Below are 24,467 nucleotides of genomic sequence, written 5' to 3'. Positions count from 1 at the left end.
CAGAACCTCCGCTTGCTGTCAGTGCTCGCTTCGTTCATTCATTTGTCCCCATTCATTGATCCTCCAAATATTTATTGATCCTCTGCTCTGTGCCAGGCACTGTGCTGGAAATTCAGAGGTAAGACGAGTTCGTGGACCAGAGAAGCTCCCCATGTAGTGAGGAAGACAGATCTGTGCACAGACAACTGTAGTCAATAGAATTTAATCATTGTCCTGTGGGAAATAAAAATAAATTCTTACTGGCAGTGTTTTTTGGTTTCAAAAATGGGGTTCCGAGGTCCAGTAAGTTGTCCTTTGCCCCTCCTCCTCCTCTTTCTGTGCCTCTATTTGAGTTGGCATGTGGGCTTGTTTCCCTGCCAAATGAGTCAGTAGAGATGGGATTATACATTTATTGGAGTGGATAGCGTCCATGTTGACCTGAATAAGAAAAGGTGCCCCTGTGCCATTCCAGGGAAATGGAACAAGCGTTAATTGACAGCTTACTGAGTGCCAGACACTCTACTTGTTCCTTCATGTAATTCTTAACAATAACCTCTGTGGTAGGTGGCGTTATCCCTATTTTATAAAAGAGGAAACTGAGGCTCAGAGAAATTCAGTAACTTGCCCCAGAGTCACACAATTAATTATCTGTCTCCAAAGTCTATCCTTGAGGGGGTGATGAAGGTGCCAGGAGCCCAGGGCCACCTGCTGTCTGTTCAACTACCATGTTCTCCACTGAGTCTATCCAGGAGAAACACTGACAAGAAAGCTGAGGCCATACTGTGAAGCACCGTGGTGTGCTCTGACGATGCTGACTCTGTTTTATCAGCATCAAGGAGAGATTGCACTGTAGTTCTCAGAATGACTACTTGGAATGGGCCTTCTGGCCATGAAAAGATGCCCAGGAAAGGGGCAGGATCGTCCTGAAAGGTGCCTCCAGGGTATTGTCTCTGATCTCAGTGACCTGACCTGGGGCACTAGAAATAAAGGGTTACAATGCCAGCCCCCGGGTAGGGTTTCCAGGGTGGTGGGCCTTTGACAACTTGAGACCTCCGCTGTGTGTGTCCGTGGAGACCAGGTTGGGTCGATGCTTGCCCCCCTTTACCCCCACCTCACTGGCCAGTGGCTGATGTCCTCTGCACAGGCTCTGGTCCCACTGCCTCATCACCAAAAACCTCCATCCAGAAATGTTCCTTTCCTACTATGCATTCCCTCCTCTGGACCGTCCACTCACATCCCAGCTAGGAAGGGTCAGAGGCTCTGACATCCCACCCCGTCCCCATCGGAGGAAGCAGACAAGCCTCAGGGGGTGGTGAGCGCTGACACTGGGCTGTGAAGGGAGGTACAGGACAGGCCTGGGGGCTCCAAGGTCAGTCACAGGGAGAGGCAGTGGACAGCCAGGCAGGCTGCCACACACTTGGCTGGACCCATAATTGAGGTCTGCAGTTCTGGCCAAGGTCACAAAGGGAGGGATGGCTGAGAGGCTCAGAAGTGACAGAGTGGCATGACTGTGAATCACAAGGTTTACCACCCAGAAAGGGAGCTCAACACTGATGTCCCCCCATGTGTGCGACTGTCATCGCCACCCCCCAACCCCAGTCTGTGGGGCTCTGTTTCTCTCTTCATATCTGTTCCGTGTTTCTTGTGTTCTTCGCGTTATAGCCTCTCTGAAGCGCTATTTAAAAAAAAATTTTTTTAATTGAAGTATAGTTGATTTACAATGTTGTGTTAGTTTCAGGTGTACAGCAAAGTGATTAAGTTTTATTTATATATATATATGTTTATATATATATATGTTTTATATATTCTTTTTCAGATTCTTTTCCTTATAGGTTATTACAAAATATTGAGTATAGTTCCCCATGCTGTACTGTAGGTCCTTGTTTATTATCTGTTGAAGCTCTATATTTTGGCATCCTTTCTTTTTCCTATCTCTGCTTCTCTGTTTATGGCCCTATGAGCAGAAAGAAATGTTAAAAAAAAACGTTTTTCTTAACCCAGGTTGTCCAAGGAGGAACGAAGGGAAGCAGAACAAAGTCCACTTGTCTTCTTTTGAGTCCTTTTAGCAAAAGGAAATGAGCTTCAGCCTTATAGGGGAACTTGCAGTTAGATACGAGTATAAAAATTACCAAGGAAGTTATGGTCTCCATCCCAAGAGGTCTTCGAAATGTGAGGGAAACCTATTGGGCCATCTGCGGTGAGAACATCTGTCTTGAAAGAGGGAGGAGTAAAATGGAAGGCGCTGAAGCTCTCCTGCCTGAGGACGCTCTCAGAAGCCTCACTAGAAATATGTGTGTGGGTGGGGGGATGAAGGGGGCCCGGATCGCTTTGCCCTCAAGAAAATCTGGGGCTTCAGCGAGGGGTCTCAGCCTCGCTGCTGCTGGAGAGAGGGTGACATTCAACTCTGCAAAGGGCTTCAGCCAAAATCCTGCCCTGTTTAGGCCCAGGCCCTTTGGGGCGCTCCCAGGGGCAGCCCTACGCACCCTGGCCCCAGGCTGGGCATTTTAGGCCCGCAAATTTGGGTGATGCAGAAAACAACGAAGGCAGAAATGTCAGAAGTAATTAAACCAAACGATAGCTTAAACCCCTGTAGAAATCAACACATCTGGTTTAATCACCTTCTTAAGCTAGCACAAGACTGCAATTCTGTGGAGAGGGGTTCTTTATTTCTCTGGATCGTTAATAAGAACTGTATATCTTGAGTTTGCTTTTGGTTCAGATGCTCCTGGGGAGAGGTGATGACGGTGGGCCTGGGGGTGGGGACTCCGAAAAGAAAACAAGATATAATAAAATCTTATTTGAGGTCCTCTCTCGCCCCCCGCTCCTGGCACTGTCCGCACTCGGGGCAGCCCGCCCTCCCAGCACCCAGGCAGAGGCACAGTGCTGAATGTGATAAATGAGGCCATTAGAGAAATTCATTTCTCTTTATTAGTCTGTGTCAGATCCTTTCTATTAGTGGCTGGAAACGACCTCTCTTCTGCAGTAAAATGTCATGCCAGTTCACTCCTTTTATTTGTTCTGCACCAACGAGGCTCAAACTCTCCCTGAATTAGTGCAGTGAGATTTATTTTCTCCAAATTTTGAACGGCTTAAGAGAGATTGGGGGGGTGGCAGGGGGGTCGGTGGTGGGACAAACTGGGAGATTGGGATTGGCATATATACCCTAAGATGTATAAAATAGATAACCAATAACCTGCTGTATAAAAAAATAAATAAAATAAAATTCAAAAAAATAAAAATAAAAAAAAGAGAGAGATTGGGCTGGAGGGGGCGGCCAGGTGGGAGGCGACACAGGGAAAAGCGTGGAGAAAGGTCGGGGAGGGAGAAGGCGAGCTCTTCTGGAAGTCAGATGTCCTCGGCTCTCCGGAAATAAAGGCTAATGGCCATCTCTCACGTCTCGTTCATCATCGTCCAGACACTGGGGACCGAGTTTCCATGTTTCTGCTTGCAGCCTCTGAAGGGTACTACTGATCCACGGTGGGAGAGATCTGGACAGCGGGAAGAGGAACTCCTTAAAACCCATTTTCTAGTTCGACAGACTGAAGCTCAGGGAAGGTCAAGAATGACAGGACCAGTATCCCACGCATGACCGGAAATCCCCCTTCCGACCCCCTGCCTGGCTCAGACAAGGGCATTCATGTCCCGGGAGGGTAAAGTGCCCAGCCCTCCTGGTCTCTGCTCTAGTTACCCCACCCCACCCCAGGCCCACAGTGGAGGCTGCTGGAAAGGACTCCTTGAAGGTGGCTTCCAGCCTCTTCCCCAGTCTTATGGGATGATGTTGGAGGATAGCTTAAAATATAGGTCAACGCTTAGGCAGGTGTAGGATGGGCAACTGGGGAAGGGGCTGGGAACTGGGCCGGGAACAGCCTTAAAGAAGGCCATAGCATCACTGCAGCCACAGAACCCATCTGAGTCACTGGGAAACTGAGCCTGTTTCTCAGGGGTGGTACAGAGCATCTCAGCAGTCCCCGCACTTGAGGTAGCAGGTAGCGGTCAGGGTGATCGAGAGATGCAGGTGGATAGAGCACGGGAGCCACAGGCAGCCCTACCAACCCTGGCTATGGTTCATATGAAAAGCTGTGGGTGAGCACAGATGTCATCCGAACTCCTGGGCTCAGGGATCCAGGGATCAGGGCGGGTGGAACCAGAGGCAGGAGGCTGGGGAGGGTGAGGTATGAAGGGAGGATTGGGGAACTGATAGTGCAGCTCAGTCGGGGAGGGGCTGGGGAGAGGGGCCATGGCAGCAACCAGGAGGCCTGTTCTGTGCTCCACGGGTCCTTGCTTAACTTGGGGGAGAGGATGGAAAGCACGTTTTCTTCTACTGAGAGATGGCAGAAGCCATAGAAAACACCCCCAGATATGCCCTCGTCTCACACACACACACACACACACACACACACACACACACACACACACACACACACACGGGAGATCTGACACCTGCAGGGGAGAGGTTTATAAAATGGACCAATGCTAGAGCTGTGCCTGGAAGGTGCACGCTGTCCCCCAGTGGAGGGGACAGTGCCTCCACCCCAGTCCCCAAAAGCCCAGCTCTGTGCGAGACCTCGAATCTAACTGCTGCTCCCTCTTCGTCGGCATCTCCCTCCGTTCGCCTACCCTGCTCCAGCCACAAGCGCCTGGATTTTGTTCCAGAAACACGCCAAGCTCATTTCTCTCTGAAGTGCTTTGCGTTTTCCCCTGCTTGGCATGCCCCTCCCTCTGACCTTTGCCTGACTGCCTCCTCTGTCCTTCCAGGCTTAACTCAAATGTCACCTCCTCAGAGAGGCCCTCCCTGATCACTCTCCTCCCTGCAGAGGCCAGGACAGTGGCAGACGAGCTCACCCTCTCCCCCCAGCCCAACTCCAGAGCTGGTAGCTGGGAGACACAGTCACCGGCAGCTCCCTCCTCCCCGCCCCACATGCCACGCACGCTGTGTACACAAAACACATGATGCTCGCACACGCATTGCATACAGATAACACGTAGCCCTGCACACACACTGCATACAATAGAGGGCATAGGCACCCTGTATTCACAGCACACAAACTCCGCACCCCAGCTCCATACACACAACCCATGTGCGCATAGTACAGCAGAGACGTAACACCGTGTGTGCACACGCAATAAAAACACCTAGGGCGGGCTTCCCTCGTGGCGCAGTGGTTGAGAGTCCGCCTGCCGGTGCAGGGGACGCAGGTTCGTGCCCTGGTCCGGGAAGATCCCACATGCCGCGGGGCGGCTGGGCCCGTGAGCCATGGCCGCTGAGCCTGCGCGTCCGGAGCCTGTGCTCCGCGACGAGAGGGGCCACAGCAGTGAGAGGCCCGCGTACCGCAAAAAAAAAAAAAAAAAAAAAAACACCTAGGGCAACCCACTTACACAACGCTCACACTTGCTCTCGTTGACAGCCTACATTCAACCCAGGCGCACGCACGTGCACCAGCACACCCACACACCGTCAGCAGCTGCCCACACTGCCTCCAGCCGGTGAGGAAGGGACGTGCAGTGACCGCGGCCGCCGTGGGGATGGGGCAGGGGCTGTGCCCCCCACCACCTGGCACGATGCTGCGGATTATTAGTTCCTGGTAATTTAGTGCCCTTGTACGGAGTCGATTTGTGCCTTTCACTCCTAATTGATCTAGTGGCTGTTTAAACGGCAGCAGGCATCTGTTGAGAGTAGGAAGGTTCATAAGGCGCAATAATTCATAACACCGTCTGGAATTTGCCTTTCATGTCCCTCAGCTAAACCACTGCAGGTCTCTGCTTAAATCACAGCCATGAAGGCTTCCTTTGGTATTCCACTCAGGGCCGGGAGAATCTTGCATTAAACTGGGATCAGGTTAGATTAGACTATAATATGCTGCGGTATTAGTGGCTGCAAATGAAGACTTATACTGGAGTTTAACCCCTTCACCTGGTTTTCTCTTTGTCTTCAGCGGATGGCTGAGCGAACCCATTGTTTTCCCACCAGCTTCCTGAGGGGGCCAAATAGCTCTTCTAGCAATTTGGGGCTGCAGATGTGCTACCCTCAGATATTGACCCTTTTTTCCTCCAGACTGTGACCCAGCCTGCAGCCTTGGAGCCCAGCTATTTACGCATCAGCTCCCAAAACAAGGGTCAGGGAGATAATGTCTAGAGACAGCTTTGCCAAGCCACGCAGCTCATCTGTGGCAGGAATTCATCTCCCCTCAGCCCCCGCTGCCCCCGAGCTTGAGTAGAATGACCAGTAGGTATAGGTTTGAGTGTGGATGGGTCTCAGCACCTTCTGCCTTTCTGCCCAGAATTATTGGAATCCCAGGATGGGACAGGCTCACAGGGGTCCCCCATCAGCCTACAAACACTATGCAGGCTGAATGTTCAGTCCTTCTCGGCATGTTTAATCATAGCATGCTGGAGGGAAGAAGCATGATCTGTTTTCATTTTCAGGACTTACTGTGCTTTCCAATATGGTAGACACTAGCCACATGTTGCTATCTAAATTAAAATTAGTTAAAATTAGACAAAATAAAAAATTCAGTGTCCTAGACACAAGAGCCATATTTTATTTATTTTTAATAGATCTTTATTGCAGTGTAATTGCTTCACAATAGTGTGTTGGTTTCTGTTGTACAACAAAGTGAATCAGCCATATGTATACATATATCCCCATATCCCCTCCCTCTTGAGCCTCCCTCCCACCCTCCCTATCCCACCCCTCTAGGTGGTCACAAAGCACTGAGCTGATCTCCCTGTGCTATGCAGCTGCTTCCCACTAGCTATCTAATTTTACATTTGGTAGTGATATATGTCAGTGCTACTGTCTAACTTTGTCCCAGCTTCCTCTTCCCCCACTGTGTCCTCAAGTCCATTCTCTATGTCTACGTCTTTATTCCTGCCCTGCCACTAGGTTCATCAGTACCATTTTTTTTTTTAGATTCCATATGTTTGCGTTAGCGTACGGTATTTGTTTTTCTCTTTCTGACTTACTTCCCTCTGTATGACAGACTCTAGGTCCATCCACCATGGACGTTGCTTAAAAAACTAAAAATAGAATTACCATATGACCCGGCAATCCCACTACTGGGCATATACCCTGAGAAAACCATAATTCAAAAACAGCCATGTTTTAAATGTCCATTGGCCTCATGAAGTTGGTGGCTACCGTATTGGACAGCAGAGGTTGTAGAATGTCTTCATCACCTCAAGAAGTTCTGTTGGGCAGTGCTGGCTACAGCATCCCCGTTGGCAGAAGCCTGGGGACCAGACCCAACATACATACTTTCTCCTCTCCCAGCTCGCAGAGCTTACTCAAAAAGAAAGGAGCTAGATGTTGTGGTTCCAGGGCACTGAGGTGAGCAACCAGAGAGGGATGTGCCGTTGCTTTTTGGGAACCATGGTGGGAGGGAATGGGGCTCCAGCGTCCGGTGTCAATACCCATGTAAACACATGTGCACGTGCCGGGTGTGAAGACATAGTTGTTCACTCATGCTGCAGAGAAATGAGAACGAGATGCACTTGTATATGCAAATGGGGTCATACACCTAACATGTATATATTCAACAAAGATTTATTAGTATCCACATGCCGCTGCTAGACTCTGGGCAGACAGTGAGGAATGAGGTGGGCTTGCTTCTTGCCCTCACGTAGCTGAGAGTCTAGTGCGGAAGACAGGTGGTAAAGCAAACAGCCCAGGGAGCCGTTGGCACAGGTTGAGGGGAGGGGCAGTCAGGGAACCTTCCCAGAGTGGGTGATGTCGAAGCCAAGACCCATAGAGTCGCCAGGTAAGCACTTCAGCTTACATCCATCCATCACAGAACCGTCACACACATGCGCACACTCACACTCACACTCACGTATTCATCATTTACTGGTTCATTGTCAATCACCGAATATTTATTAAGTGCCTGCTATCAGCGCCAGGGCAAGGTCTTAAGGATACAGTGATCATTGAGACAGAGACAGCCTTGGAGGAAAACACTGGACAAATAATGATGCAAAGAATTATTTAATTACAGTTGTGCTAAGTGTGTGATGATAGAAACGTGTAGGGAAGTGTTACACGTGTGACTGGGGTGTCTGACCTAAACTGAGTCGGTCAACAGATGCAGGACAGGTGGAGACTTCTGCCCACCACGTGTGACGAGTACTCAGGTCCACACCCCGCCATGTACACTTGCAAACACACAGGTGCTGCCCTCGGCTGGCTCCACGCAGCCACGGGAGGGTGTGTGACCAACCACACATGTTCACATCCAGCACTTTTCTGGACATTTCCCATATTTCCTTCCCAGATTGACACTGAGCCAGAAATGGACACCTACTTCTGGGAAGGGTTATACCCAGCATCCCTCATCAAATATCTGTGCAGTTTCTCTGCACAAAGAGAAAAGTTAGGCCCCTGGTGGGGAGGGACAGAAGCCTCTGAGGCCCTAGGAATCAGGAGACTGAATTCTCTGTGCCAGGGCGTGAAATGCTGCCGTCTAGGCTGACCATGGGGACTGGGGCCTTTCTCAGGGAGTGGGACCCTGGGAGAAGAAGTGACGGCAATGTGGGAAGGGACCCTGGTGGCTTTGAGCCCCGACGGCAGCAAGTCTCTGAGTGCGCATGTGTGAGCTCTTGATGTCCCCGCAGGCACCCTCTTTTCCCGCTCCTGACGCTGCTGTTTGAGAAATGTGAACAGGCCACGCAGGGCTCGGAGTGCATCACCTCCGCCAGCTTTGACGTGGACATCGAGAACTTTGTCCACCAGCAAGAGCAAGAGCACAAACCCTTCTTCAGCGACGACCCAGAGCTGGACAACCTGGTAAAGACCCTGCAACCCGCCCTGGCTAGGTTCTCCCTACCTTCTGATGCCCTCCAGATGCCCTAGAAGCGACCCTTTCATTCATGCATTCAACAAAGAAATTTGCATGCCCCCCGTGGTCAGGCACTAGGTGTACCCTTCCAGCATCTGAGAACCTTAAACCAAGAGTTGCATGCAAAGGTGTTGCTGCCAAAGCTCTCCCCTCCTCTGCCGCTGCAACACTAGTAGCATCACCTACAACCCCCTTGCAGTGCAGACGGGAGGAAAGGAGGGTCATGGCGCCCAGAATGTCTGGTGTAGCTGTTCCAAGAGCTAGAGCCCTGGCACGCTGGTAAATCTGTCTTGGGCTGCCCAGAGAGGAGCTGATGGCCATGTGCTACAGTGTGGAAGGTGGGGATGACAGGCACCGTCAAGCAGGTCGGTGGATAGGAAGACCGGAAACAGAGTCACACTGAGAAGATCAGCAGATGTCCTGCCCATTTAGGGGGACGCAGTAGATCAGGCTCCCAAACCTAGCTTGTCATCCACATCATCACTACAGCTTTGAAAAGCACACGGGCCTGGGGCCCACCACCTGGAAACCGTGATTCAGTAAGTTTGGTGGGACCCGTGAAGGTACATTTTTAGAGGTTTCCCAGACAGCTGCAATCTTCAATAAGGCTTGGTAACCACTAGATTAGATGGTGCCTGAAATTCTCATCTAGCCCTGGGAATCCTGTTGAGAAAGAGAGCTGTAGAGAGGGTGCTCTGTTTGTTCATCCTGACAGCGGTCATCCTGGGATTATTAACCACAATTCTTGATTTTTCTGTGGGTGGATTACCGAGATGATGCAGGATGAATTTGGAAACTCTGAAAAACTCTTTCTTCCACAAATTGATTGATTAGAGCACTGACCTCTTGCAGTCAGAGTTTAGTTAGTACCTACTCCCAAAAGAGAGACAGAATTAGAAAAGCAAATGTGACTCCAAAAAGGAAGGAAGAAAAACACACACACACGGTGCACCAGCAGAACAGATTTAAATGACGTGGGTATTATCCTGTGTTGGGAATTATCCACCCCACTGCTTCTCTCAAGAGTTGATTATGCTCCTTTATGGAGGCCAGAAGAGCTACCAAGAGAGCCCCCCAGCCTGGCCTGGAAAGTTGTGAAGTATTATGACGCGTTTAGAGGACAGAGGATAAGCACCTGACCGGGGTCGGGAGCGTCAGTGCAGATTTCTCGGAGCCGCAAATCCACCTCGGCTTGTGCCTGGCCCTCCCTCTCCCCTGGCTGGGATTGAGCAGACAGCCTTCCTGGGAGCCCAGACCACTGTCTCTCAGGTCCCCTAGGACAGCTGTCCCCGTGCAGGTTCTCCCGTTGGTCCAGCAGTAAGTGCCTGCTGTTCGGTTGCTCAGAATCTCAGAATCGCAGTTGTGAATCAGGTCTTTAGAAGCTACACCCGCAGCAGCCACGGAACCAGGAAGTGAGGCAGCCGTTTCTGCAGGAGCTGGAATGGGCACTCCTCTCCCTTGACCCCAAAAGAGACTGAGGCCTAAATTGGTAGGAAATACCTACAATAGGCTGAGTAATATGAAAGAATTTACACCTTCAGAGGTAGGAGTCCTGGGGAAACAAACCTCACAGACCTTGCCCACTACCCCCTGCCAGGTGAGCTATAGAGGACCCCCCGAGGACAGCCTCTTATTCTAGCCCAGCCTGGAAAATACCAAGAAGTGTGGCCACCTCCCTGTTCTCCCCTGGCCCACACTACCTGGGTCTCTCAGAGTTCTGTTCACTCAAAAGACTCAGATTTCTTCATTAATCCAACAAAACTTGGTTAGTGTCTGCTACGTGCCACACCTGACCTAGGCACGCGGATGTTGTAGGAGCTGCCCCAATGGCCCCAGACCCCCGGTGCTCCCTGGGCCTCTATCTCAGGGGACTGCGCTGGGAGTGGTCCCCTGGTGGAGCAGGCCTTGGACAGCCCACCTCCTCATGTGGACCTGCTTGACCCAGAGTTAGCTGCAGTCAATGACTGATGGATGGGTCGATTATTTAAATGGAGACCATTGAAGGAGCCAAGGACCTCAGCCCAGCTACACAGCTCACCCTCTGGGTGACTTTGATGACAGCTCCTTTGAAGCTCAGTTTCCTCGTCTATAGAGCCAATACGCCTGTCTCCTGTGACACTCATAAAATATTCACGAGATGGCTTGTGGAACTAAGTGCACGGCACCCAGAAGGTTAAGGTCAAATGCAGTATCGCTAAAGCCAGGCATTCCAGCCACCTCACCTCACCTCCAGGCCATCAGAGAGACTGTGTGGCCTGCAGCCTGCAACTTTACCTCCAGTGGGGGGAGGGTGTCAGGCAGCGCCCTTTGCCACCCCACTTGTAGTCCTGTGTCGGGAGGGGAGAGATGAAGAGGCCGATCACAGGAGCCATCATTACAACAAGAATCATGCAGCCAGCACAGCCGAGATGCACATAATTAGAAATTAGAAAAAGGTCAGATCGCGTCATTATCAGCTCAATCAGCTGCTGAGTGCCACAGCCAGTTAATTTGGCATCTGTGTTTTTTACAACCCCACACACGTAGCCCAACGGACTGTAACTCTTTATCCGGACAGATATACTGCGCAGCGGAGCAGGGACATAAAATGAGACCCCAAGCAAATGAGCTGAGATAATTGAGAGATTTATTTTTTATATATATGTGTGTCAGGGCGGCTTTCCTTTGCCCTTGAATGTTGACTTTCACAGATGGGATTGTCAGGAGGACACGAGGATCCCCCGAACTCTGTCCCGCGCTGGGCGCTCGGGTCCTGCCTCCTCCCCAGCTCCCCCAGGCCCGCCACGGGCACGCGGGCCCTCCCCCTCCAGCTGGTCCCCTCCTCTCGTCCACGCAGATCTCTGTGTCTACCTGCCCCTCTCCACGGTCTCTCAGACGAGTTCCCATGGGCACTGCTTACTAAGCTCTGCCGGAGATGCTCAGAGACCAGAGAAGTTCCCAGAGTATAGGTTTCCGAGGGAACCTCCCTTCCCGGTTAGCCAGCTGCCCGAAAGAAACTTAGAATCCCAAAACGCTGGTGGGGAAACCACAAGCGTGGAAAGCAGCCCATTTTATAGATGGGGACACTGGAGTCTGGAGAAGTGACTTGTCAGCATCCAGGTCTGCTGGCTCCTTGCACGCCATCACCCACCTCTCTGCTTCCCGGGGGGTAACAGACGCCTCATTTATCCAGGGTACCCCCAGCATCTCTCCCCCTGGTACCCATGCTCTCTGAGCCTCTCCACCTCCCCATTTCAGTGCCATGCGGGTGGCTTTCCACCCCCATGGTGGCTAAGCTGGAATGCTCCCCCGGGGATACCCTCACTCCAATTCCCACACCCACCCAGCGTTCACCAGGCCTCTGGCACCTGGGCCTCGGATCCCCTGCTTGGGCCCAGCAGCCTCCGACTGGCAGTTGGTCCAGTCTGTAAAATTCGCAAGTTCCCCAAACCCCTTTGAAAGGTGAAAGCTTTTTGTTTTATGAAATCTGATTTACGGGCCCCCAGTGCAGGGCCGACGTTTTATATATTATGCAGGATTTCAAACCGAAGCTCTAAAACGTACGGTTTCAGTTTCATGCATGGAATTTTTTTATGTGTAACTTTTTTAACACTTACGGGGCACGTTTTAATGAGACCCTGGTGTGGCTTATAGCTGCCTGACCGCAAAACCAGCTCCAAAATGGGCCCCCCCCAGGCCCCTGGGCCCACTCTGAAGAGGCAGGGCCAGAGGCCAGAGGCTGTGAATAAGGAGGCCAGGCAGAGCCCTGGGCCCACCGAGACCGCGGGCGGCCCCCTTCAGAGAGCCATTCCCTTCAGCCTCCCACCCACACTCTCTTCGCCTTGATGGGAGCAGAAAAATCCCACAAGACACCAGAACAGGGAAAGGAAATAATAATCAAAGCCAGTAATAATTAACATTTATAGTGCACTTACTGGGTGCCAGGTGCCGTTCTGAACACTTCACCTGTATTATCTTATTTAATTCTCTTCTCAGACCCACAAGGCACAGATTATTATTATCCCCGTTTTAAGATGAGGAGATTGAGACACGAGGTGAAATCACCAGCTCAAGACCACACAGCACATACGTGGGTCAAATACAGGCGTGGAGCCCGGCCCACGCTCAGCAGTGACGCAGCCCTAGAGCCAGTCTTTTCTTAGTGCTTCCTCTGCACTTGTCTTTAGTTCTTTTCTGGCCAGATCTCATTTTGTCCTCAGTACGACTCTGAGGGGGTTGCTGTCGCTATCCTACTTTACAGATGAGGACACCGAAGTGCAGAGATCACGTGAACTGTCCAGAGCGTCCCAGTAAGTGGAGGACCCCAGACCTAGCCTCCAAAACCCGCTGTTCTCTAGCACCCAGCTCTGCTATTGAATTCTCACCATAGCCCTATGAGAGGGTTATCATTATACCCATTTTACAGAAGGGGGAATCCAAGACCGAGAGCCCTATGGTCAGTAAGTTACAGAGCTGGGGTTTGCGCCAGGTGGGTGTAGCTCCTGAAGCCCACCTCTTTCCCCTGAACCACAGTGCTTCTCCAAACTCTGGGGACGTGGGAAGGCAAGTGCCACATTGTGACTTGAAAGCATTTGACTTGTCCTGCGAGGTGGCCTCCCTAAGCAGTCTACAGGCTCTGGACTTCACCTTTCTTCCATGTCCCAGGCCTTGTTCCAGTGACCCCACATTTCCAACTGCTCAGGCCAGGTCCGGCTGGTCTGGTCTGGTCTGGAAAAATTCCTGAATAGATTTTAGCTTTGGCTGACCTAGTGACATGCAGGAAGCGTCAGAGCACTTCAAGGAATGTGTGTTTCCCAATTTCTTCCTCCGTAAATGAGGGAGAACATTTCAGCTTCCCAAATTGCAGGAGGAGAGGATAAACAGAATCTGCCCTCCAGGGCAAAGCTACCTCCCTCCCTAATTACTGCGTGGAATCTTGCTGGTTACCTAATCTCTGAGCCTTGATCTCCTCATCTCTAGCACAGTGATAACATTGCCTGTGTGTCCCCATGTTTCTGAGACTCACATGAGGTAATGGAGAGAGAAGCATTTTGCAAATTGTAAAGTGCTACGTATATAAATGTTTTGAAAGGCAAGGACAGTACTATCAAATGAAGAGGCCGCAATCCTACGAGAGAGAGGCCACTTTTCGGAAAAGTATTTGATGGTGGGGGGGAGGGGCGTGTTGGCGTAAGAATCTCCATAGAGCACACAGCTCCTGTGTGCCCAGGACATACGTGTACATGATCTTTTTCAGTGTTCACCACAACTCTACAGTGTAAGTATTACCTATCAGCTTACATTTATAGATGAAGTTAAATGACTTGTCCAAAATACCCCAGGCAGAAAATAGTAGATTCAGGATATCATGCCATGCGACTTCCCAGAAAATTAGAGGCCCCGGTCCTGCGGGCTTTCCTGAGACTTGTGGGGCTCGTGTGATGTGATATGAGACTGAAATGCAAGGGTGCATCTTGTTTTGCTTTTGTGAAGCCCTCTGCTCAGAAGAAGAGGGCTGTTTTTTTCTTTTGAAAGAGAAGGGAGGGAGAGAAGCTGAAAGATGAAGCAAAACGGAGAGAAAAGGAATGAAGGATCCACTCATCACATTTGATGACGATATTAAATTAAATGGAATTGTTATCGCACTAGAAGATTTGGAATAACTTTTTACATGACCCTGATCACTTAGGAAAAATAGTTTAATATGTCAGAGTTTTATTCTGATTTAGAGGCAAAAACCCAAAATTGCATAAAAATAAGATAGAGGATGACTTACTAAACATAAATATAGAAGAAAAAACTGAGGATGATGATTCTTCCACTATCTGAAACTGGAACAGCAATAGAAAAGCCAACAGGATATTAGAAATCATTAAAAGAGGTTGCAAAAGTTTATATGCATTTGGTTCCCTGTGGTTTATAAAGCACTTTCACATTATTATCTCTTTTAGCCGTTATCAAATCTTGTGAGACAGGGATGAGGAAAACTGAGTCGCAGGGAAGTCGTGGAATTAGCCCAATGTCACCCAGTTTGTAAATAGTAGGTCTGGCCTCAAATCCAAGCTGTCTGATGGTAAATCCCACAGGCTTTGCGCCAGGCCAGGCAGCTGCCCCACATTAATGGCATTGCCCGTTTTTTCCTCTAATACTGAATAGGTCCTACATATTCATTGCCTTGGAATACCATTATGATTTACTCTATGTTCTTAAATCTTTAAACCAAGTCTATTACCTCATAAAAAAGTAATCCTTCACCTGTACTTTATTAGACCAAAATGTAGGTCCACTTTTGGCCACCGTGCACCAAATCTATTTAAACACATTGCATGCGTATTTCATTTGAGCAAAGCTATTTTGGGTAGATTTTACTTTGTATTTTGTTCTACTTAATTGTATTTTCTGATTCTTTTTACCTAATGAGGATTTATTGGCTATAAATAGATAGGTGCACTTTTCTGTGTGTATGGGTGTGTATGTGTGTATTCACGCAAAGATTTTAAAATGGATAAATAAAATGTTGATTGAAAATGAAGGATAGTCCAGTAAAGGAAAGCTCAGAGAAAGAAGAAAGAAGAAATGAAAGGAAGGAAGGAAGGGAGGGAGAAAGAAGAAAGGTTTAAGGAATTAGGATTATTTTGTCTGGGGAAGACAAAGCTAACTGGGCAACTTATTTAAGTCAGAGGTCTTGTCCAGTGTTTGGCATATAATGAGACTCAATATTTGTTGAATGTGTAACATTAAATTAAGGGAGCTTGTATTGATGGAAGCCCTGGATGTTCTCGGTGCCTACAGAAGGCTGAGTCAGCACTTTATATTAAGGCAGCAGAGATTGCAGTAAATGTTTGGAAGAACTCAGCAGATTGAGAGAACATGGAGATGGCGTGAGGTGGTAAGAGGGCCTCAGGAGAGGAGATGCAGCCATGTGTCCGGGAGGGTTTGGACCATCCAGTCACCTAGAGACTGGCCTAGATCATCTCACGTGGTCCCTTCCAGGACCATCAGAAGTCCCTGTAACGTTCAGAGAATCAGAAAACAGAAGGCACCTGACAGTCCAACCCCCTCTTCTTACGCGTGGGGAAGCACGCTGAGGTACTCTGGCTCTCCTGCGGGCCAGGCCAGAGCAGCCGAATGTGGGAACATTGCCAGGGAGGGTTCTGGAAATCCTAAACTTGAGTTTCCTGGATGCCCGTACTTCCTGTCACTAAGCCACTTTCTCCCTAAACCATGCACCCTATCAACTGACATTTTCTCTGTGTAAATCCTGAGACCCTTAGTTGCCGGTGAAGCAACACAGGCAACGTGGCTTCACGCTCCAGCTCTGTCACTTACCGACTGTGTGACGTTAAGCAAGTAAACTTCTACCTGTGGCCTTCATTGCCTTCAACTGTAAAATATGGGCAATAATGGTACCCACTTGCAGAGGTGGTTATGTGTAAGAAATCAGGCATGTGCTGGGTTTAACACAGTCCCTGAGACATAGTAAGAATAAGAAATGTTTGGGTATTGTTATCCATCAGTCAGTCAATGAGTATTTATTAAACACCATATATTGTCAAGTAGAAAATTTAGGCAAGAGCAAATAATTTATTCAGTGCCCGACTCCATCTTTTGGTCCAAATAATCTGGACTAAAGTCACTCTTCTCCTCTTTGCCTGGGACGGCACAGTCTCCTTTAGTCTCAGCCCCACGGAGGGGGCATCTCCTGAGGACAAGACCCTGTGACTGAGCCCTGCTTGAAAACACACAATTGTTGGTTTCTGTCTTTGAGTGACACTTAGTCTAATTCAGTACTCAGAGCCTTTAATTAGTCAAGCACAATCCCTACCCATGGGACAATCCAAATGCCAACCTGGGGGCGCCTCACTTGCTCTCCACTTGAAATGCAGATGAAGCTCAGAGTGGGTGTGGCCCTGGCTTCTAGCCACGCAGCACGACACACCTGATAGGATTCTCTGGGAGCGATGCCCATCCTTGTTTTCCTGGGCATCAAAATGCCGGCCCAAAGCTAAGAGGGATGCTTATATATTGCTTATGTCAACATAAATGGTCTCCAAGGCGAGCCCCACTTTTTTTTTTTTACTTTGTGATTTGATAGAACTATAGATTCACATGCAGTTGTAAGAATTAATACAGAGAAGTCCTGATCCCCTTCTTGCATGACTGGAATACAGTTTGACAACCAGGAAATGACTATGGTATGATCCACCAACCTTAGTCAGATTTCACCAGTTTTACATGCAGCCGTGTGTGTGTGTGTGTGTGTGTGTGTGTGTGTGTGTGTGTGTGTGTGTGTACTTCTGTGCCATTTTATCATATGTGTAGATTCATGGAAACACTATGGTAGTCGAGATACAGGGCAGTTCCTCCCTCTCTCCCCCACCACATCCCTTGGCAAACACTAATCTCTTCTTCATCTCTAAAATTTAGTCGTTTCAAGAATGTTATATAAATGGCATCATACAGTATGTAACCTTCTGAGACTGGCTTTTTCTTTTCTGCTCAGCATAATTCCCTTTACATCCATCCAAGTAGCTGAGTGTATCAGTAGTTTGTTCCTTGTTATTGCCTAGTACTATTCCGTGATATGGATGTACCATAGTTTCTTTATCCATTCACCTGTTGACGTGTATTTTGGTTGTTTCCAGTTTGGGGCTATTAGAATAAGGTTGTTTGGAATATTCACATACAGGTTTTGGGGAAGCAGATGTTTTTATTTTTCTGGGATAAATGCCCAAGAGTTGGAGTTACTGAGCTGAGTGGTGTATTCAGTTTCATAAGAAACTGTTCTGCTGTTTTTCAGAGTGGCTGGACCATGTTTCATACCCACCAGCAACATATGAGTGGTCCCGTTTCTAATTCCTTGCCAGCATCTGGTGTTACCTCTATTTTTAATGTTAACCATTCTGATAGGTGTATAGTGATATCTCATTGTGGTTTTAATTTGCATTTCCCTGATGGCTAATGACATTGAACATCTTTTCATGTGCTTATTTGCCATGTATGTATATATACTCTTCAGTGAAATGTCTGATGTTGTCTTTTGCCCAAGTTCTAATTGGATTGCTTGTTATTTCACTGGCTAGTTTTGAGAGCTCTTTATATATTCTAGACATAAGTCCTTTGTCAGATATGTGGTTTGCAGATATTTTCTCCCAGTCTGTAGTTTATCTTTTCATCTTCTTCACAGGGTCTTTTGAAGAGCAAACATTTTACATTTTGATGAGGTCCAATTCATCAAGTTTTCCTTTTCTGGGTCATGTTTTTGGTGTTAAGTCTAAGACCTCTTTGCGTAGCCCTAGGTCCTGATGATTTTCTCCTGGGTTGTTTTTTTTTTCTAAAAATTTTATAGTTTGTATGTCTTACATTTCAGTCTTTGATCCATTTGAGTTAATTTTTGTATAAGGCGTGAGATTTAAATCAAGGTTCACTGTTTTGCTTGTGGATATCCAATTGCTCCAACACCTTTTTTGAAAAGCAATTTGGCCATATTTATCACGAGCCAAAGGTATGTCCATAGCTTTTTTCCTGTCACTTCCGGGACCTTGTCCTAAGGAAATAATGCAGAAACACGAATAAGCTATAAGGTTGGAAGATAAGTCACTGTAACATGTTTTTTAATAAAATTAAAAAATTGGAATTAACCTGAATGCCCAACCATAAGGAATTGGCTAAGTGTGGCACACACATGGAATGATATGCAGCAATTTAAAATGTATTTACTCAATAACTTTCACCCATTCAACAAATATTTACTCAGTATCCACTTGTGTTAGTAACGAGGATAATGGGGTGAGCAAATTAGCCACCACCCCTCTCTTCTAGAAGCTTGCAGTCTAGAAGGGAGAATAGAGGAAACATTCCTGCCACTTAGAAAAGTACATTTGGTAAACTAAGGGGAAAAACAGGAAGCAAAATTGTACATACAAGGTGATTGAAGCTGTGTTGAAATACACGCATGCGAAAAAGAACAAAGAAATCGTCATTCTTTTTAGGGTGATTAGATCAAGGGCAGTCTTTTTCATCCTCTGTTTTCCATACCTTCCATAGCACCTTCTTTTTATAATAATAACAACGATAAAGGGAAAAGCCTCGATTGAGAAATAGCTTCTTGCCTTGAAAAGGTTAGGAACATCCGCTTGAAGAGGCGGCAGACACACGTACCAAAGGGTACGCAAAAGGCCACCTCAGACAGTTGGGTGTCCCAGCACCCAGCTAAGTCATGCTGGACGATGCAGTCGGTCAACATGCATTGGTGGGGTGTCTGCTAGGTGACTGGCATCACATGAGGTACTCAGAATACGTGTTTAAGAGTAGCCAGTCCCTGACCTCTTGGGGCTCTTGCAAGGAGCTCTGATCTCGGTCTTCCTCGTGCCTGTTCAAGGCCTCACACTTTGCAGCTCACGCCTTCCCTCAGGTGCTCCTCTCCACAAAACTGTAAGGTTGTCAGGGAGCGCGTAATGGTCCCCATTTGTCAGACAATGAGGCGCAGAGAGCTTAAGCACTTGGCCAAGGCCACACAGACTGTAAATGGCAGGCAGGGGGCTTGAGACCTGGCCTTCTAACCTCTAAGCACAGTGCTGTTCTCAGAATACCACACCTGCCTCAAGAACAGCTGTGATAACAGTGAACTCAAAGCAAGGAAGCAATCGGCAGCTACCCACAAGGAGAATTTAAATCCTGCGGGTGGAAAGCGTACGTCCCTAGGGCGAGCATGGGCTCCTCTCTGTCCGTGGGCTTGGGACTTGTTCGGCGGGGGGGGGGGGGCAAGGCAGTGAGGGGACTGGGATCCAGACACCTGGGCTCACCTCTCCTCCCCCTCCACAGATGGTGAAGGCAATCCAGGTCCTGAGAATCCACCTGCTGGAGCTGGAGAAAGTCAATGAACTCTGCAAGGACTTTTGTAACCGTTACATCACCTGCCTCAAAACCAAGATGCACAGTGATAACCTGCTCAGGAATGACCTCGGGGGGCCCTGCTCCCCCAACCAGCCCTCCATAAACCTTCACTCACAGGTAACACGCGGGGCTGGGCCCTGTCTCCCAGCCAGGCTCCTCAGCGAGGTGTCAGAATGTCTGAAGGTCCCGTGGAGACCTAGGAAAATGGTTTAGACTGACTGTATCCTTTCACCTCTGATCCACTCCTCCTGCTATTTGCAGGCAGCTCAGTCCCTTTTTCACCCAGAGCTCTGCATACCAGGGTGTCAGTATTCCCTAGAAGATGACCAGATCTGAGAGGGACAATGTCCAAAGGGATTCCTGGCTTCCTGGTCCAAGATATCCCAAAAAATGAGCACGAGAGTTAAGGAGATGGAGAGCCTTGCAGGAGGATGAGGCGCGGGCGGAGCTGGGAGTGGACCCAGACATCCCAGCCTCGCAGGCTCCTCAAGGGGGCTGGAGCTCGATGGGCTCTCTGCGTCTGGGGCAGGGGAGTGTGGGGAAGTGGGCCTTCCCTGAACCCTGCCCGCCTAATAGGAGGCAACAGCTTCTCCCGATCATTCTCTAGTTGCTCGCCCTGCCCTGGCACATCTGTCTCCCTGTGGCCCGGGGCCGCTGTGTAAGTCACCTAAAGTCACCCCTCACAAGATCCTGGGAACTGGGAACTGTGGAAATGGCAGAGAATGGGCTCTCTCTCCAGGACAGAATATCTTCCCCAAACCTGTGAACGAAGAAAGCTTCCTGGTGATACCTTCCCAACTCGCTGGTGTCTATGTTAAGCCCTAGACTCACCACTTTCTTCTTCTCCCACTGAGCTCTTGAGTCCAGGACAGACACATGGAGGGTCCCCCAGGGGGTTTGCGCTAGCCTCTGCCCACGAGACAATCAGGCTTGGGGATCCCGCTAAACTTTCTAAGAACGCTTGGTGAGAGGTGCTGGAAAGAATGCCAAAGAAAGGTGGTGCCATTTTTATCCTTAAGTTTTAAGGATCGAGACGTGTAATCTATCTCTCTAGGTTGGTGGAGGCAGAGGAAAGGACATGGTGACCCCTAGAAGGCCAGCCATGCCTTGTACATTTTGATAGCAGGAATCACGTCGAACCCACCCCAGTGGGGTCTCTGTGGGACTCGATAGTGAGTACTGTATGGGACACGAGGCCGGAAGTTTATTTCCTCTTCCCATTGCTTGAAATCACCAAATCACTTTATTACAGATCTAAACTCAGCCGCCCAGGCTTCTGCTTGCTAATATTCTCTTGAAATAGACTCATTCCTTCAGAGTCTTATTGTACTTTCCCTTATGATCAAAATTAGCAAGAAACTTGCATAAAAGAGGACAATAATTGCTCAACGAGCATCTCGTTTGTAATTTATTAGTTTCTATTATTGTGGGTTACCATGGCGATGCTGCGCAGCCCCGGTGATGGGAGAGATGCAAGATAGGAGCCAAGGAGGCTGTGAGGCCTCACCAAATGGAGATGCACATTTTTATCAGTAATTTTCATGAAAATAATAAGTGAGGAGTTAATGAGATGGAAAGCCATCCTGTGGCTATTGTGAATTTGTTTTAAGTGTTGATCTAATTAGAATGCATCGGTCAGGAAAAGTAATGAGGATTTAGTGCCTCACAGAGATGTAAGGATCATATCAGAAAATTAGCACAAGTCTTTGGAAATAATCAGGTCCTTGGAGAGGCCCTGGGTTTTCCCTCCTGGGCCCTCCAACCCCAGCTCGAGCTCTGGCATCGGGGGTGTAACCAGGGCAGTGGGAGAAGAAAGGAGGGCCAGAGGGCTTTGCAGCCACAGTGGGCCCCTCAGGCTTGGGGTCCCCGGACCGACAACTTGGTGTGCAGAAAGCAGGGTCACTGGAGACGCGGGTTAGCAGAGAAGGATAACGTGGGCTCTGGGTGAGCCAGGCCTCGGAGGTGCTATCTGCAAAAATCAGTCCTCCTGGGGAATCCCTGCATTCAGTGCCTCTGAGCTTAGAGGAAAGAGGAAGGAACTTTGATTCCTATCACTGTAAGCATCACATCTGTGCCTGACAGTGAAGCTGGTCCTGGGGTGACCACTGCAGAAAGGCCTCTGATCCGCTTAGAAAGAGGAACTCAGACGATCAGACAAAAACAAAGACACCAAGAAAGAGAGGAGAAGACACTTAGCGAGGTGGTCCCATTTGCTGCTTCTCAGATTTGTCCCTTCATTTCTTCTCACTGGCCCCACCTACTTGTTCAGGCTTCAGTGGGTAAATAAGGGAATTACACACGAGCTGCTGTCATAGCTTCCTAACCTGCTCTTCTGTCTTCTCTGGCTACCTCGAAGCCCTCCCCCCCCCACACACACATACACACATACACACACACACACACACACATACACGCATACACACACACACACACGCATACACACACACACACATACACGCATACACACACATACACACACACATACACACATTCACATATGCACACCTCAGCCTTCTGCTGCTGCTTTATCTTCTGAAGCTCTATTCAAGCCATTCTCCTGCTTGAAAGCCCAATTGCCCCCCAGAGTTTTCACATCCTTTCACTTGACATTTGATGCCCTCGTAGGTCACTATTTTTCCACGCCTGTGTGTTTGGGTGATGACGGCACATCTCTGCAGGACCAAACCCAGCCTCTTCCCCAACGGCAATAATAAGGCTGCTCTCTCCATGGAGGCCTCCCTGACACCCCACCCCAAAGCATGGGCTTTTCTTCCTCTCAACTAACTCCTGGGCACAGTGGGCCATTTATATGGTAAATATCCCACGTGACTTCACGTTTTCCTCTCCTGGCGAATGATAAGCAGCCAGTAAATATCTGTTGAAAGAAGTAATATGATGAGAAATCTAGAGAGAAATCAAGGGAGGCAACAGGAAGGCCAGGAGGAAAGGGGAAGTAGGGAGAAAGACAGGGGGAGAGAGGCAAATACCAATGGCCACGTTTGCGAGGGCAACAGGAAGGCCAGGAGGAAAGGGGAAGTAGGGAGAAAGACAGGGGGAGAGAGGCAAATACCAATGGCCACGTTTGCGAGGGAGGCACGGAGAGGCTGAAGAACGAGAGGAGAAGAACAACAAAGACAAAGACACAGACCGAGGAAGAGGAGAGTGAGACTGACGACAGGCAGAGGCGGAAGGGGTTGGAAAGAGAGACGGCGGCAGTCGTGGGGGGAGGGGAGGGGTGGGGTCAGTGCAGTGCCCCAGGTGTGTGTCCGGGAGAAGGTGAGCAGGATGTGCCCCGCGCTGCCCCGTCCACATCCCCAGGTCAGGCTCCCATCTCTGCCTCGCCAAGGCGGGCGCGGGCTGGCCTGGGCCTTCCCAGGAAGGAGAGACCCTCGGGGCCAAGAGACTCAGTGCAGGAGGCAGGCCTGACTGGGGTCCGGCCGTGGGAGCCAGCTCGGCAGAGGAGAGAGGAGGAGCGTGTGCGTGTGCGTGTGCGCGTGTGCGTGTGCGTCTGTGCACACATTCTTCATGGTGCGACCTTAATCCCCCCAGCCTGAAATAGCCGCGCCGAGCCCAGCCTGGCCTGGGGAGGGGTGTCTCCCCTCTGGAACACGATCTTCAGGATCAACATTCCAGCCGCCTGCCAGCTTTGTTGCAAACTGCTGGCTCATGGTTTTGCCTGTGTGCTAATCATTCAGCCTTGTGTTGCAGAGTGGGAGATGTTTTTTTATTCAAATTGGTCCCCCTCTCTCAGATGCCATACTGTGTCCCCATCCAGCTCTGTGAGGTCGGGGCATACTCTCCGCATGGTCTTCCGTTTCTATGGGGAAGGGGGGGTGGAAGGGGGTTCGGAGCGGGGGAGACTGCTTTCAGCAAGCAGGAAAGCTAAACCGGGGTTTCCAAGGACTTGGGCCACAGCCTGTCCTTTCCCCTCTGGAGGAGGCCACCCTGCCCTGCCTGCACCTAATGACACCCAGGATTCTTACTCGGCAGAACCCAGGCTTCCTGTGGGGGCAGATCCTCAGTGAAGAAGCCCTTCCTCGATGGCCCCAAATAAACCATTCCACTGGAGAGACCCTCATGCTCGCCCCCCTCAAGCATTAGTTTGACCTGAAATCCATCCCTCTTTCCCCGTGGAGATTAAACCTCAGCTCTGTTCCAGTGCAAATCGGGCAGAGCCACAGTTCTCATTCACTTGCCGAGCATTTAGGGGAAGCTTACTGTATGCACCCCGCTAGGTCCTGGGAGAACACAGGGAATCGTCCATGATGAGTGCCCAATCTCAGTGGGAGGGAACTTGAGTCACACCCAAGGATCTAGATAAATTATCTGAGCACAGAGTGCTCAGGGGCAAGGGGACCCTGAGGAAGGGCAGGAAGGCAGCCGCCGGAAGGGGTCTGGATTGAGCAAAGCATGTGTATGGCCTGAGGTTGCCCAGTCACCACTCAGCATCCGTCTTCCTCCCCGGGGAAAGCCCAGGCCCCAGCCTGCATGCCCTCATGGCCATTGTCTGTTCCTGCCCAGAGACAGGACGAGCAAACCTCTGTAAGGATCAAATAGGCCAGCAGGAGGACTTTCAAATCCTATTGTGATTGGAGAAACTGTAGATTCACTGGCCTTGGGAGGACTTCCTAGAGGAGGGGGCATTTCAGGCAAGCTTGGGGGAGTGGAGGGCAGTTAGCAGACTACCTGGGAGCTCTCAGTGTGAATGTTCCCACAGTAGAGAGAAGTCTGGAGAAGGTAAGGAACAGAGAGAGCCTTTCACAGTCCCTGCAGAGAAGGGGC

At 49.5% G+C, this 24,467-nt stretch overlaps 1 protein-coding gene across 1 annotated transcript in view; it reads left to right on the top strand.

Moving 5' to 3' along the window:
• PKNOX2 (PBX/knotted 1 homeobox 2) overlaps positions 1–24,467 on the top strand; it is a gene marked incomplete at its 3' end in the record, with an annotated part of 257,006 nt that overhangs the window by 207,026 nt on the left and 25,513 nt on the right. Inside the window, exons 5-6 of the mRNA XM_082845810.1 lie at positions 8,587–8,758; positions 19,614–19,802. Coding sequence (XP_082701936.1) covers positions 8,587–8,758; positions 19,614–19,802 — 361 coding nt within the window. The remainder of the gene's footprint in view (positions 1–8,586; positions 8,759–19,613; positions 19,803–24,467) is intronic.

This window comes from Leucopleurus acutus (assembly GCF_964270905.1).
Source record: "Leucopleurus acutus genome assembly, chromosome: 8".
Classification (NCBI taxonomy): domain Eukaryota; kingdom Metazoa; phylum Chordata; class Mammalia; order Artiodactyla; family Delphinidae; genus Leucopleurus; species Leucopleurus acutus.
This window is presented reverse-complemented; position numbering and strand designations above follow the sequence as displayed.